Genomic DNA, 16,885 nt, shown 5'->3' with positions numbered 1-16,885 from the left:
GACAGAGAGACTTGGAGAAAGGTTCAGTACTAAAGAGATTCGGTATGGGTACAATAAAGGATATTAATAGAGAGAGGGGAAAAATATGGCAAACATAAACCAAAGGATAAGATGGCCGATTCAAGAAATGCCTTCACGGTTATAACGTTGAATGTAAATGCATTAAACTTCCCAATTAAAAGATATAGATTCGCAGAATGGATCAAAAGAAATGAACCATCAATATGTTGCATACAAGAGACTCATCTTAGACACAGGGACACAAAGAAACTGAAAGTGAAAGGATGGAAAAAAATATTTCATGCAAGCTACAGCCAAAAGAAAGCAGGTGTAGCAATATTAATCTCAGATAAAATAGACTTCAAATGCAGGGATGTTTTGAGAGACAAAGAAGGCCACTACATACTAATAAAAGGGGCAATTCAGCAAGAAGAAATAACAATCGTAAATGTCTATGCACCCAATCAAGGTGCCACAAAATACATGAGAGAAACACTGGCAAAACTAAAGGAAGCAATTGATGTTTCCACAATAATTGTGGGAGACTTCAACACATCACTCTCTCCTATAGATAGATCAACCAGACAGAAGACCAATAAGGAAATTGAAAACCTAAACAATCTGATAAATGAATTCGATTTAACAGACATATACAGGACATTACATCCCAAATCACCAGGATACACATACTTTTCTAGTGCTCACGGAACTTTCTCCAGAATAGATCATATGCTGGGACATAAAACAAGCCTCAATAAATTTAAAAAGACTGAAATTATTCAAAGCACATTCTCTGACCACAATGGAATACAATTAGAAGTCAATAACCATCAGAGACTTAGAAAATTCACAAAGACCTGGAGGTTAAACAACACACTCCTAAACAATCAGTGGGTTAAAGAAGAAATAGCAAGAGAAATTGCTAAATATATAGAGACGAATGAAAATGAGAACACAACATACCAAAACCTATGGGATGCAGCAAAAGCAGTGCTAAGGGGGAAATTTATAGCCCTAAACGCATATATTAAAAAGGAAGAAAGAGCCAAAATCAAAGAACTAATGGATCAACTGAAGAAGCTAGAAAATGAACAGCAAACCAATCCTAAACCAAGTAGAAGAAAAGAAATAACAAGGATTAAAGCAGAAATAAATGACATAGAGAACAAAAAAACAAGAGAGAGGATAAATATCACCAAAAGTTGGTTCTTTGAGAAGATCAACAAGATTGACAAGCCACTAGCTAGACTGACAAAATCAAAAAGAGAGAAGACCCATATAAACAAAATAATGAATGAAAAAGGTGACATAACTGCAGATCCTGAAGAAATTAAAAAAATTATAAGAGGATACTATGAACAACTGTATGGCAACAAACTGGACAATGTAGAAGAAATGGACAATTTCCTGGAAACATATGAACAACCTAGACTGACCAGAGAAGAAATAGAAGACCTCAACCAACCCATCACAAGCAAAGAGATCCAATCAGTCATCAAAAATCTTCCCACAAATAAATGCCCAGGGCCAGATGGCTTCACAGGGGAATTCTACCAAACTTTCCAGAAAGAACTGACACCAATCTTACTCAAACTCTTTCAAAACACTGAAGAAAATGGAACACTACCTAACTCATTTTATGAAGCTAACATCAATCTAATACCAAAACCAGGCAAAGATGCTACAAAAAAGGAAAACTACCGGCCAATCTCCCTAATGAACATAGATGCAAAAATCCTCAACAAAATACTTGCAAATCGAATCCAAAGACACATTAAAAAAATCATACACCATGACCAAGTGGGGTTCATTCCAGGCATGCAAGGATGGTTCAACATAAGAAAAACAATCAATGTATTACAACACATTAAAAACTCGAAAGGGAAAAATCAATTGATCATCTCAATAGATGCTAAAAAAGCATTTGACAAAATCCAACATCCCTTTTTGATAAAAACACTTCAAAAGGTAGGAATTGAAGGAAACTTCCTCAACATGATAAAGAGCATATACGAAAAACCCACAGCCAGCATAGTACTCAATGGTGAGAGACTGAAAGCCTTCCCTCTAAGATCAGGAACAAGACAAGGATGCCCGCTGTCACCACTGTTATTCAACATTGTGCTGGAAGTGCTAGCCAGGGCAATCCGGAAAGACAAAGAAATAAAAGGCATCCAAATTGGAAAAGAAGAAGTAAAACTGTCATTGTTTGCAGATGATATGATCTTATATCTAGAAAACCCTGAGAAATCGACGATACAGCTACTAGAGCTAATAAACAAATTTAGCAAAGTAGCGGGATACAAGATTAATGCACATAAGTCAGTAATGTTTCTATATGCTAGAAATGAACAAACTGAAGACACACTCAAGAAAAAGATACCATTTTCAATAGCAACTAAAAAAATCAAGTACCTAGGAATAATCTTAACCAAAGATGTAAAGACCTATACAAAGAAAACTACATAACTCTACTAAAAGAAATAGAAGGGGACCTTAAAAGATGGAAAAATATTCCATGTTCATGGATAGGAAGGCTAAATGTCATTAAGATGTCAATTCTATCCAAACTCATCTACAGATTCAATGCAATCCCAATCAAAATTCCAACAACCTACTTTGCAGACTTGGAAAAGCTAGTTATCAAATTTATTTGGAAAGGGAAGATGCCTCGAATTGCTAAAGACACTCTAAAAAAGAAAAACCAAGTGGGAGGACTTACACTCCCTGACTTTGAAGCTTATTATAAAGCCACAGTTGCCAAAACAGCATGGTACTGGCACAAAGATAGACATATAGATCAATGGAATCGAATTGAGAATTCAGAGATAGACCCTCAGATCTATGGCCGACTGATCTTTGATAAGGCCCCCAAAGTCACTGAACTGAGTCATAATGGTCTTTTCAACAAATGGGGCTGGGAGAGTTGGATATCCATATCCAAAAGAATGAAAGAGGACCCCTACCTCACCCCCTACACAAAAATTAACTCAAAATGGACCAAAGATCTCAATATAAAAGAAAGTACCATAAAACTCCTAGAAGATAATGTAGGAAAACATCTTCAAGACCTTGTATTAGGCGGCCACTTCCTAGACTTTACACCCAAAGCACAAGCAACAAAAGAGAAAATAGATAAATGAGAACTCCTCAAGCTTAGAAGTTTCTGCACCTCAAAGGAATTTCTCAAAAAGGTAAAGACGCAGCCAACTCAATGGGAAAAAATTTTTGGAAACCATGTATCTGACAAAAGACTGATATCTTGCATATACAAAGAAATCCTACAACTCAATGACAATAGTACAGACAGCCCAATTATAAAATGGGCAAAAGATATGAAAAGACAGTTCTCTGAAGAGGAAATACAAATGGCCAAGAAACACATGAAAAAATGTTCAGCTTCACTAGCTATTAGAGAGATGCAAATTAAAACCACAATGAGATACCATCTAACACTGGTTAGAATGGCTGCCATTAAACAAACAGGAAACTACAAATGCTGGAGGGGATGTGGAGAAATTGGAACTCTTATTCATTGTTGGTGGGACTGTATAATGGTTCAGCCACTCTGGAAGTCAGTCTGGCAGTTCCTTAGAAAACTAGATATAGAGCTACCATTCGATCCAGCGATTGCACTCCTCGGTATATACCCGGAAGATCGGAAAGCAGTGACACGAACAGATATCTGCACACCAATGTTCATAGCAGCATTATTCACAATTGCCAAGAGATGGAAACAACCCAAATGTCCTTCAACAGATGAGTGGATAAGTAAAATGTGGTATATACACACGATGGAATACTACGCGGCAGTAAGAAGGAACGATCTGGTGAAACATATGACAACATGGATGAACCTTGAAGACATAATGCTGAGCGAAATAAGCCAGGCACAAAAAGAGAAATATTATATGCTACCACTAATGTGAACTTTGAAAAATGTAAAACAAATGGTTTATAATGTAGAATGTAGGGGAACTAGCAGTAGAGAGCAATTAAGGAAGGGGGAACAATAATCCAAGAAGAACAGATAAGCTATTTGACGTTCTGGGGATGCCCAGAAATGACTATGGTCTGTTAATTTCTGATGGTTGTAGTAAGAACAAGTTCACTGAAATGTTGCTATATTATGTAACTTTCTTGGGGTAAAGTAGGAACATGTTGGAAGTTAAGCAGTTATCTTAGGTTAGTTGTCTTTTTCTTACTCCCTTGCTATGGTCTCTTTGAAATGCTCTTTTATTGTATGTTTGTTTTCTTTTTAACTTTTTTTTTCATACAGGTGATTTCAAAAAAGAAGGGAAAGTTAAAAAAAAAAAAAAAGAAAAAAAAAAGAAAAAAGACAAACAAGGGAAAAAAAAAAAAAAAAAAAAAGATGTAGTGCCCCCTTGAGGAGCCTGTGGAGAATGCAGGGGTATTCGCCTACCCCACCTCCATGGTTGCTAACATGACCACAGACATAGGGGACTGGTGGTTTGATGGGTTGAGCCCTCTACCATAAGTTTTACCCTTGGGAAGACGGTTGCTGCAAAGGAGAGGCTAGGCCTCCCTGTATTTTGCCTAAGAGTCTCCTCCTGAATGCCTCTTTGTTGCTCAGATGTGGCCCTCTCTCTCTGGCTAAGCCAACTTGAAAGGTGAAATCACTGCCCTCCCCCCTACGTGGGATCAGACACCCAGGGAAGTGAATCTCCCTGGCAACGTGGAATATGACTCCCAGGGAGGAATGTAGACCTGGCACCGTGGGACGGAGAACATCTTCTTGACCAAAAGGGGGATGTGAAAGGAAATGAAATAAGCTTCAGTGGCAGAGAGATTCCAAAAGGAGCCGAGAGGTCACTCTGGTGGGCACTCTTATGCACACTTTAGACAACCCTTTTTAGGTTCTAAAGAATTGGGGTAGCTGGTGGTGGATACCTGAAACTATCAAACTACAACCCAGAACCCATGAATCTCGAAGACAGTTGTATAAAAATGTAGCTTATGAGGGGTGACAATGGGATTGGGAAAGCCATAAGGACCAAACACCACTTTGTCTAGTTTATGGATGGATGTGTAGAAAAGTAGGGGAGGGAAACAGACAGACAAAGGTACCCAGTGTTCTTTTTTACTTCAATTGCTCTTTTTCACTCTAATTATTATTCTTGTTATTTTTGTGTGTGTGCTAATGAAGGTGTCAGGGATTGATTTAGGTGATGAATGTACAACTATGTAATGGTACTGTAAATAATCGAAAGTACAATTTGTTTTGTATGACTGCGTGGTATGTGAATATATCTCAATAAAATGATGATTTAAAAAAAAAAAAAAAAAAAAAAAAAAAAAGAAAAGTAGGGGAAGGAAACAAACAGACAAAGGTACCCAGTGTTCTTTTTTACTTCAATTGCTCTTTTTCACTCTAATTATTATTCTTGTTATTTTTGTGTGTGTGCTAATGAAGGTGTCAGGGATTGATTTAGGTGATGAATGTACAACTATGTAATGGTACTGTAAACAATCGAAAGTACAATTTGTTTTGTATGACTGCGTGGTATGTGAATATATCTCAATAAAATGATTAAAAAAAAAAAAAAAAAAAAAAAAGAAAGTACCATAAAACTCCTAGAAGATAATGTAGGAAAACATCTTCAAGACCTTGTATTAGGCGGCCACTTCCTAGACTTTACACCCAAAGCACAAGCAACAAAAGAGAAAATAGATAAATGAGAACTCCTCAAGCTTAGAAGTTTCTGCACCTCAAAGGAATTTCTCAAAAAGGTAAAGACGCAGCCAACTCAATGGGAAAAAATTTTTGGAAACCATGTATCTGACAAAAGACTGATATCTTGCATATACAAAGAAATCCTACAACTCAATGACAATAGTACAGACAGCCCAATTATAAAATGGGCAAAAGATATGAAAAGACAGTTCTCTGAAGAGGAAATACAAATGGCCAAGAAACACATGAAAAAATGTTCAGCTTCACTAGCTATTAGAGAGATGCAAATTAAAACCACAATGAGATACCATCTAACACTGGTTAGAATGGCTGCCATTAAACAAACAGGAAACTACAAATGCTGGAGGGGATGTGGAGAAATTGGAACTCTTATTCATTGTTGGTGGGACTGTATAATGGTTCAGCCACTCTGGAAGTCAGTCTGGCAGTTCCTTAGAAAACTAGATATAGAGCTACCATTCGATCCAGCGATTGCACTCCTCGGTATATACCCGGAAGATCGGAAAGCAGTGACACGAACAGATATCTGCACACCAATGTTCATAGCAGCATTATTCACAATTGCCAAGAGATGGAAACAACCCAAATGTCCTTCAACAGATGAGTGGATAAATAAAATGTGGTATATACACACGATGGAATACTACGCGGCAGTAAGAAGGAACGATCTGGTGAAACATATGACAACATGGATGAACCTTGAAGACATAATGCTGAGCGAAATAAGCCAGGCACAAAAAGAGAAATATTATATGCTACCACTAATGTGAACTTTGAAAAATGTAAAACAAATGGTTTATAATGCAGAATGTAGGGGAACTAGCAGTAGAGAGCAATTAAGGAAGGGGGAACAATAATCCAAGAAGAACAGATAAGCTATTTGACGTTCTGGGGATGCCCAGAAATGACTATGGTCTGTTAATTTCTGATGGTTGTAGTAAGAACAAGTTCACTGAAATGTTGCTATATTATGTAACTTTCTTGGGGTAAAGTAGGAACATGTTGGAAGTTAAGCAGTTATCTTAGGTTAGTTGTCTTTTTCTTACTCCCTTGCTATGGTCTCTTTGAAATGCTCTTTTATTGTATGTTTGTTTTCTTTTTAACTTTTTTTTCATACAGGTGATTTCAAAAAAGAAGGGAAAGTTAAAAAAAAAAAAAAAAGAAAAAAAAAAGAAAAAAGACAAACAAGGGAAAAAAAAAAAAAAAAAAAAAGATGTAGTGCCCCCTTGAGGAGCCTGTGGAGAATGCAGGGGTATTCGCCTACCCCACCTCCATGGTTGCTAACATGACCACAGACATACGGGACTGGTGGTTTGATGGGTTGAGCCCTCTACCATAAGTTTTACCCTTGGGAAGACGGTTGCTGCAAAGGAGAGGCTAGGCCTCCCTGTATTTTGCCTAAGAGTCTCCTCCTGAATGCCTCTTTGTTGCTCAGATGTGGCCCTCTCTCTCTGGCTAAGCCAACTTGAAAGGTGAAATCACTGCCCTCCCCCCTACGTGGGATCAGACACCCAGGGAAGTGAATCTCCCTGGCAACGTGGAATATGACTCCCAGGGAGGAATGTAGACCTGGCACCGTGGGACGGAGAACATCTTCTTGACCAAAAGGGGGATGTGAAAGGAAATGAAATAAGCTTCAGTGGCAGAGAGATTCCAAAAGGAGCCGAGAGGTCACTCTGGTGGGCACTCTTATGCACACTTTAGACAACCCTTTTTAGGTTCTAAAGAATTGGGGTAGCTGGTGGTGGATACCTGAAACTATCAAACTACAACCCAGAACCCATGAATCTCGAAGACAGTTGTATAAAAATGTAGCTTATGAGGGGTGACAATGGGATTGGGAAAGCCATAAGGACCAAACACCACTTTGTCTAGTTTATGGATGGATGTGTAGAAAAGTAGGGGAGGGAAACAGACAGACAAAGGTACCCAGTGTTCTTTTTTACTTCAATTGCTCTTTTTCACTCTAATTATTATTCTTGTTATTTTTGTGTGTGTGCTAATGAAGGTGTCAGGGATTGATTTAGGTGATGAATGTACAACTATGTAATGGTACTGTAAACAATCGAAAGTACAATTTGTTTTGTATGACTGCGTGGTATGTGAATATATCTCAATAAAATGATGATTTAAAAAAAAAAAAAAAAAAAAAAAAAAAAAAAGAAAAGTAGGGGAAGGAAACAAACAGACAAAGGTACCCAGTGTTCTTTTTTACTTCAATTGCTCTTTTTCACTCTAATTATTATTCTTGTTATTTTTGTGTGTGTGCTAATGAAGGTGTCAGGGATTGATTTAGGTGATGAATGTACAACTATGTAATGGTACTGTAAACAATCGAAAGTACAATTTGTTTTGTATGACTGCGTGGTATGTGAATATATCTCAATAAAATGATTAAAAAAAAAAAAAAAAAAAAAAAGAAAGTACCATAAAACTCCTAGAAGATAATGTAGGAAAACATCTTCAAGACCTTGTATTAGGCGGCCACTTCCTAGACTTTACACCCAAAGCACAAGCAACAAAAGAGAAAATAGATAAATGAGAACTCCTCAAGCTTAGAAGTTTCTGCACCTCAAAGGAATTTCTCAAAAAGGTAAAGACGCAGCCAACTCAATGGGAAAAAATTTTTGGAAACCATGTATCTGACAAAAGACTGATATCTTGCATATACAAAGAAATCCTACAACTCAATGACAATAGTACAGACAGCCCAATTATAAAATGGGCAAAAGATATGAAAAGACAGTTCTCTGAAGAGGAAATACAAATGGCCAAGAAACACATGAAAAAATGTTCAGCTTCACTAGCTATTAGAGAGATGCAAATTAAAACCACAATGAGATACCATCTAACACTGGTTAGAATGGCTGCCATTAAACAAACAGGAAACTACAAATGCTGGAGGGGATGTGGAGAAATTGGAACTCTTATTCATTGTTGGTGGGACTGTATAATGGTTCAGCCACTCTGGAAGTCAGTCTGGCAGTTCCTTAGAAAACTAGATATAGAGCTACCATTCGATCCAGCGATTGCACTCCTCGGTATATACCCGGAAGATCGGAAAGCAGTGACACGAACAGATATCTGCACACCAATGTTCATAGCAGCATTATTCACAATTGCCAAGAGATGGAAACAACCCAAATGTCCTTCAACAGATGAGTGGATAAATAAAATGTGGTATATACACACGATGGAATACTACGCGGCAGTAAGAAGGAACGATCTGGTGAAACATATGACAACATGGATGAACCTTGAAGACATAATGCTGAGCGAAATAAGCCAGGCACAAAAAGAGAAATATTATATGCTACCACTAATGTGAACTTTGAAAAATGTAAAACAAATGGTTTATAATGCAGAATGTAGGGGAACTAGCAGTAGAGAGCAATTAAGGAAGGGGGAACAATAATCCAAGAAGAACAGATAAGCTATTTAACGTTCTGGGGATGCCCAGGAATGACTATGGTCTGTTAATATCTGATGGATATAGTAGGAACAAGTTCACAGAAATGTTGCTATATTATGTAACTTTCTTGGGGTAAAGTAGGAACATGTTAGAAGTTAAGCAGTTATCTTAGGTTAGTTGTCTTTTTCTTACTCCCTTGTTATGGTCTCTTTGAAATGTTCTTTTATTGTATGTTTGTTTTCTTTTTAACTTTTTTTTTCATACAGTTGATTTAAAAAAGAAGGGAAAGTTTAAAAAAAAAAAAAAAAGAAAGAAAGAAAAACAAGGAAAAAAAAAAAAAGATGTAGTGCCCCCTTGAGGAGCCTGTGGAGAATGCAGGGGTATTCGCCTACCCCACCTCCATGGTTGCTAACATGACCACAGACATAGGGGACTGGTGGTTTGATGGGTTGAGCCCTCTACCATAAGTTTTACCCTTGGGAAGACGGTTGCTGCAAAGGAGAGGCTAGGCCTCCCTATGGTTGTGCCTAAGAGCCTCCTCCTGAATGCCTCTTTGTTGCTCAGATGTGGCCCTCTCTCTCTGGCTAAGCCAAGTTGAAAGGTGAAATCACTGCCCTCCCCCCTACGTGGGATCAGACACCCAGGGGAGTGAATCTCCCTGGCAACGTGGAATATGACTCCCGGGGAGGAATGTAGACCCGGCATCGTGGGACGGAGAACATCTTCTTGACCAAAAGGGGGATGTGAAAGAAAATGAAATAAGCTTCAGTGGCAGAGAGATTCCAAAACGAGCCGAGAGGTCACTCTGGTGGGCACTCTTACGCACACTTTAGACAACCCTTTTTAGGTTCTAAAGAATTGGGGTAGCTGGTGGTGGATACCTGAAACTATCAAACTACAACCCAGAACCCATGAATCTCGAAGACAATTGTATAAAAATGTAGCTTATGAGGGGTGACAATGGGATTGAGAAAGCCATAAGGACCACACTCCACTTTGTCTAGTTTATGGATGGATGAGTAGAAAAATAGGGGAAGGAAACAAACAGACAAAGGTACCCAGTGTTCTTTTTTACTTCAATTGCTCTTTTTCACTCTAATTATTATTCTTGTTATTTTTGTGTGTGTGCTAATGAAGGTGTCAGGGATTGATTGGGGTGATGAATGTACAACTATGTAATGATACTGTAAACAATCGAAAGTACGATTTGTTTTGTATGACTGCGTGGTATGTGAATATATCTCAATAAAATGATGATAAAAAAAAAAAAACCTATGGGATGCAGCAAAAGAAGTGCTGAGAGGGAAATTCATAGTTCTAAATGCATATATCAAAAAATAGGAGAAAGCTAAAATCAAAGACCTAACTGAACAACTGAAGAGGCTAGAGAATGATCAGCAAACTAACCCTAAAGCAAGCAGAAGAAATAAAGATTGAAGCAGAAAAAAATGAGGTGGAGAACAAACAAACAATAGAGAGAATAAATAAAACCAAAAGTTGGTTCAACAGACAAAATGGATTTTAACAAAGGATTATGAGTACTGAATATCTATATAATTTTCTTTTTCTTAGTTGCTAGGGTATTAGAATATCTAGAAGGAAAGAACAGAAATGGTAAAACTGTGACCTATAGCAGTCTTTAAAATTTGCTCTTATGGCTACTTGTTAAATTACATTTTGAAAGTTGTCACCTTTTTGTATATATGTTATATTTCACAATAAGGAAATAACTGAAACTATGCTACTGTAACTCGTAATATTTTTGGACATTTCCTATGTAACTACTTGTTAAATTGTACTTTGAAAGTTATTACCTTTTTGCATATATGTTATATGGAAACAATATAACAATAAGGAAATAACTGAAACTGTGGAACTATAACCCATAACATTCTTTGAAATTTGCTAACTACTTGTTAAATTGCACTTGGAAAGTTATCACTTCTATGTATATATGTTAAATTCCACAATAAAAAATGATTTTAAAAAAAAACAACACAGCACCAGTACCTGTGAGTATTTAATATAGATTTAAATGGTGTTTCAAATGGGACAGGGGCTGATAACACATTCAACAAACGAGGTTCATGTAACCGATTAGCTTCCTGGGAAAAATAAACTTTGTGAACTTACCACCAAAGGCCAAACACCACGGAAGAGACTGATAGCTTTGACAACATAAATATTTCTAAAACGTCACATGATAAAACACATCACACACAATATTAAAAGGCAAAACCAAACAGGCATGAAATATCTGCAATGTGTAACAAAGTGATTTGCGCTTTACTGTTTCTTTTCCTACAAGGGACCTATTTTCCAAAAAAAATAATGAACTCCCAGAAATCACACAGAATAAGGTAAAAATACCAAGACGGAATGGTTAAGAGTGAAAAATCCACAAAAGGAGAAATATTGTGCAAACTTAACAAATGTAAAAAACAAAAGTGTGGCCCTCACTAGGAAACACCAAAAGGCGAACTACAGCCACACAAGGCCTTCCTCCCCACCTCCTGCCCCCTCAACAGGCAACCTTATATTTATGTTAGTAATAATTTAAAAAACTCTAATCCAGTCTTGGAAAGGATGTAAAGAAAATGGTGTTCTCATACACTGTTGATGGAAATATAAATTAACAAATTTAAACATCGAAGGCATTTCTACTTCTAGGAAACTACTATAACAAAATAATTTAAAAATTGCACAAAGATTTGTGTTGAGGGTGTCAGGTGCGTTATTTGCTCAAATAAAAAACTGGAAACAGGTGTCTACCCACATATCCACCTCCCATTCCCAAGAATTCACTAAAATAAAAGTAAAGTTGCATGAAAGGGAAAAATCACACACAGAGGCGAGAGTGAGGTTGTAATAGGCTTCTGGGAAAAAGGCAGACAGGAAGGAGGCAAAACCCAGCGCCCGGGGCTCAGAGGAGAGGCCTTGACAGGCAGGACTCTGGGCTCTCAAGTGGGCAGGGTCCATGTCCTGCTGCAACCCCACTTGCCTCAGGAGCACAAGCAAACAGCAAATTCCAAACCAAACACTCAGGGCAAGAGAAGGCTGCATCCCCGGACATCCAGATAAAGGCCTTCTTGCAGCATGGGCAACACCCCTTATCTGACAGAGAACTCCCACCAACCCACGCATGTGAAGAAAGTCACCACACTGCCCCACAAAGCTGACTGTCAGAATTCCCATTCAGGAAAGATTTAGAGGGAAAGCTCACCAATTTACAAAAAATAAACAGAGGAAACCCGTTTTTGTCTTAAATATAAACAGACAACCCCAGGTCACGAGGCAGATGGAGAAAACCAACAGTGGGAAAGATAAAGACCAAATTACAAAGAAAAGCTGATCCCAAAGGAAAAAGCAAGATCTCAGGGAACAGGTCAGCCAACAACAGAGACCCCAAAGACAGACTACAAGAAGCGGAGCACTCGTGGCTCACTGACCCTTGTGCTTACCTCAGGACCCACCTGAAGCCCCAGTAAAACCCATCAAGGAATAAAAGAATAAGAACTCACTCCAAGACATAACAGAAGAGATAACAATGACCAACGTGACAGATGAGTCACAGCCAGAAACCCAGGAGACCCAACAGACCCGGGGCCCAGGGGACAGCCCAGGCAGGATGCAGCGGGGGCTGGAAAGAGGAGGACGGGTCCAAGACCACACAGCCCCTTCGACGTCCTGACAGAAGACTGAAGGCTTGCTCTCTAGAGCCATGGCGTCGAATACCACAGCCATTAACCACAAGTGTTTTTTTCTTTTTATTTAAATCAAATAAAATTTAAAATTCAGTTCTGCAATCACACTGAATATTTCCACCATAACTCAAAGAACCACGGGACAGTGCTACTCTGGGGAGGGCAAACCCGAGAGATCGGAAGCAGGGCAGTGCCTCACCCATCACCACGAAGTCAAAGGGGTCGCGTCAGCGTTCTGGACCAGAGGCCCCCAGCCCCTCCCCACCTCAGCCACAGGACAGTGCAGCCAGGCTCATGCTCTCCAGGTGGGAAAACCTGAACACCACACACTATTACTTGGATAAATTAAATTAAAAGAAAAACATCAAACCAAGAACAAGAGCTCTCAGAAATTAAAAACGATCACCAAAATAAATTCGAGAACATCTCCTGTGTGCAAAGCAAAGACATCAGAAAGCAGAACTATGAAAGAGAAGGGCCCAAGGAACACTCCTGGAAATTCAACCTCCATTTCACAGGCATACCCAAAAGAGAAAGATCCCTGAAGCAGAAAAAGTAACAAGAAAACAACAGACAGGAATTTCCCAGTGCTGAAGGATGCAAATCTCCAGCCTAGAGCCCAGCAAAAGTCCTAGAAATTCTGCAGGGACAAAAAGGCCACACTGATGGGAAGACCATGCAGCCATGCCTCCTGCACCCGGGCAAAACCCCAGTCAAGCGTGAGAAGGCATTTACTCTGCTGAAGACAGGAGAGAGCTGAGAAACCTTATCTTCTTCAAAACCTTCTTAGTTACTCAAAGAAGAAAACTCAGCAATCCAGGACCAGAACCAGCAGTCCAGAACCAGCCCACTTTTCAGAAAGCACGCAAGTGCACGCCAATCGTGACTGCTGACCCTCGGTGCCTCACACACAGCAACTTGTCCAGAGTCCCAGCGGCCCGAGAGGCCACAGTGCTGACCGCCATCTCTCACAGGTGCGGAAACGCAGAGCAGATCACTGACAAGTAGGAGAGCTGGGTCCCACCCGGGCAATCTGGGCCCAGGGCCACCTGTCTCACCCCCACCCCATGCTGCCTCTCAACCTACTACCTAGGTCACCTTCAACCTCACTGCCTGGAGCAGGTTACTTTTGTAGGCAGAAAAAAAAATAATAATAATAATAATAATCAGTATGAAATAGGTCAAAAATAAAGAAAACAATGAAAAACAAAACAAACAAAAAGCTAAACCCCCTTGTCCTCGTCTGTAAAGTGGGGATGGCCACGAAAGCTCCCCTTCCCTGGGGCTGACGGAAGGATTCAAGTTGACTAATGTGCTTGGTCCAGTGTGACTGTTATCAGTGAGAGGAACCATAACTGGATCTAAATTAATTCACACACATTATGAACAAAAGATTTGCTCTTTAAGTAGCAGCAAATAAGAAAGCTGCTCAAAGAAACTGCTCACAGCCTAGGGTGGCCTCTGGACTCACAGGTCTGCTGAAGGCCACCACTCATGCCCTGCGGACAAATATGACCCCAGCATTTCTTGGCTGTTTATCCTGGCGCCTTCCAGGAAAGCATTCACAAGTCCTAGCTCACATACACAAGGCCCTCACGATCATCTTTACCTGACAACCTAAACCAAAACCCTCAGCCACTATTCTTACCCAGGTGTGGGTCCAACAGGTGAGGCTGTTCCTGGTACTTGTCCATTATCACTGGAAAGAAAAACAATTTAAGTGAGAACTATGAGAATTAACTAACACCACTGGCATATTCAACATGAAGTCAAACCTGCACATGAACTTCAGAAGCCAGTGCTGACTTGCAGCCCCAGGCATGGCCCGAGCACAGCTCAGCTCCTTGCTCACAGATGCAACCCCACCGCCCTCCTTCCTCCCCAGGGCCACCACACCCTCACCCGCCTCTCTCCAGCCCACCATTCCCTCGCTCAGTGCACCTGCTTCTCAGACCCTGTCCTCCCTCCTCTGAACCCTAACGGGCCTGTTCCTTGCTCCTTTCTTCATTCCCTCCCAACTGGCTCCACCTCCTCTGTCAAGAGCCGTGCTCAGTTCTCCCCCTCACAAAACACACACTTTCCACTACGTAGTGCTCCCTCTGCCAAATCCCACACCGGTTCTTCACACCTACAACCTCCTTAACCCCAGGCCGCCTGGGTCCATCCTACCAGCACACTGGAACTGCTCCCATCAAATCCCATGACACTGCCACCTGTGGCCCTTCTCACCTGCCACGTACCTTCCCAGCTGAAGGTAATGACCGCTTCCCAGGAATGGGGAGAACATGCTTTAACCGGTCCCTGGATATTCAACTCACCCTCAGAACAATTCTACAAATGAGGTATCATTACCCTCGACCTAGAGCCGAAGAAACTGAGACTCAGAGAAGTGGCCGAGTCCAGAAAACCAAGGCCTGTGCTCCTGCCACTCCCCTGCCATGCATAACCTCCCCGAAAGTGAACGTGCTGTCATTCCAAACAGAAAAAGTTATGTGGAAATTTCTTTAGCTAAAAGGGCCCACAAAGATGATTTTATTGAATTACAAAAACCCTATGCAACTACCTAACCACAGGATTGTAATCATTTACAAAGCATCCATTACAGACAACTGTAAAGGTCTGTCCAAACTAGGAAAATTTAAACTATTGACTAATAATCTTTTGTGTTACCAATTATCCTCAGGACTTGGAGAAGCACGGGCTTGACTCAGTGCTACGAGAGGCCTTGCCTGTTTTTAAAGAGGCCTATTGTGGCCTCAGAACTGAACAAAGTCACACCAGTAACCTGCACCCACCACTTCCAGGCAGCCTTGTCTGCAGTAGCCTTGTTCCCTGCTTTTCCTTCCTCTTCCCCCACTACTTCTTCTCTCATTCCCTCCCCTTCTACACAAGTGCCTTGGGGAAACTGTGCTTTGCTGGTGGTCCCTACAACAGGGTGGTGGGCAGGACAGGACGTTCAGCCCGTGATGCAGGCACAGGCCCTGAGGACGGCTGGCCGGAGGACATGGGACACTCAATAACCCTGCAGAGCCTCGGTGAGCGCCCCTGCAGTGTGGAGAGGTTCAGGCAGATGGTTCCCAAGGTTCTTTCCAGATCAAGGACAAGCAGAATCTGTGTAGAATGATACATCAGTGCAGAAGGTGGGTGCCTCAGAACCAGCTGGAATTCACTCCAACTCCAAGACGCCCTCCAGGAATACCCACCCCTGCCCACTCCCACCCCCCAGTGGAGCTGGGTACTTTCTGCTACAAATAAGCTACAGAAAGGGAGACTGAAGAGTCACAAAGGGTTTCAAATAATTAAACTTGAAGCCACATCACTGAGTAGGATTCAGTGGGGAGGAGGTGAAGGGATAAAGAAAGCATTTTCTATGCAAATGACATTGTCCAACTGTCCCTGGGACGGCCAGGAGCCTAGCCTGTCACAGAAGTATGGGCAGAGATGGTGGTGGGTGCAGAGTGGGATGTGTTCACAAAGGACCAGAAAGGGGAAAGCAGCAGGCTCTCACCACCAGCAGGCTCCATCTCTTTGCTCCTAACCTTGATGTGAAGAATCCATTAGTCCTGTCTCTGCAGGTTTTCTGTCCACCCACCACCATACACATGTGCCAGGTGCCTTGCATCCAGCCGGTGAGTGACCCGCTTCCTGTGCTGTGTGCCGCCCAGCCCCACCATCTGAAGGGCCGCTCCCTCACCTGCCGCCCTGGTCTCTTCCACCGCAGCTGGCCTCAAAGGGTTTTCTCAAGACCTTGATCTTTATAATTCCTTGCATTTCCAACTGTAAACCCTAGGGATTTACTTCTTTAAATCAACTCCTCAATTTCCCTTATTCAATGTCCATACAGTTTGCCCACAACATTCACCTAATAATGTCTTTAACTGATCAGACTGTTAGAAATCTTCACACATGATTTCTCAGGGCCAAGATCAGTTTCTCTTGCTTGCTTATTTTCTGTTTTAGGCAAAGAATTTCTGCTCTCTGGGATCCCACACCCTCACTGCACCATGCTGTGTGGAGGTGACATGCGGCACACCCATCCTCTGCTCATGCTTA

At 40.9% G+C, this 16,885-nt stretch overlaps 1 protein-coding gene across 2 annotated transcripts in view; it reads right to left on the bottom strand.

Moving 5' to 3' along the window:
* Window positions 1–16,885, bottom strand: part of TBCD (tubulin folding cofactor D) — a 229,186-nt gene that overhangs the window by 210,327 nt on the left and 1,974 nt on the right. For both annotated transcript variants that reach the window (XM_037810609.1, XM_037810608.1), the window contains exon 3: window positions 14,481–14,531. In XM_037810609.1, the coding sequence (XP_037666537.1) occupies window positions 14,481–14,531 (51 nt within the window). The remainder of the gene's footprint in view (window positions 1–14,480; window positions 14,532–16,885) is intronic.

This window comes from Choloepus didactylus, chromosome 18 (assembly GCF_015220235.1).
Source record: "Choloepus didactylus isolate mChoDid1 chromosome 18, mChoDid1.pri, whole genome shotgun sequence".
Classification (NCBI taxonomy): domain Eukaryota; kingdom Metazoa; phylum Chordata; class Mammalia; order Pilosa; family Megalonychidae; genus Choloepus; species Choloepus didactylus.
Note: the sequence above shows the minus strand (reverse complement) of the source record. Positions and strands in the feature narration are given on the sequence as shown.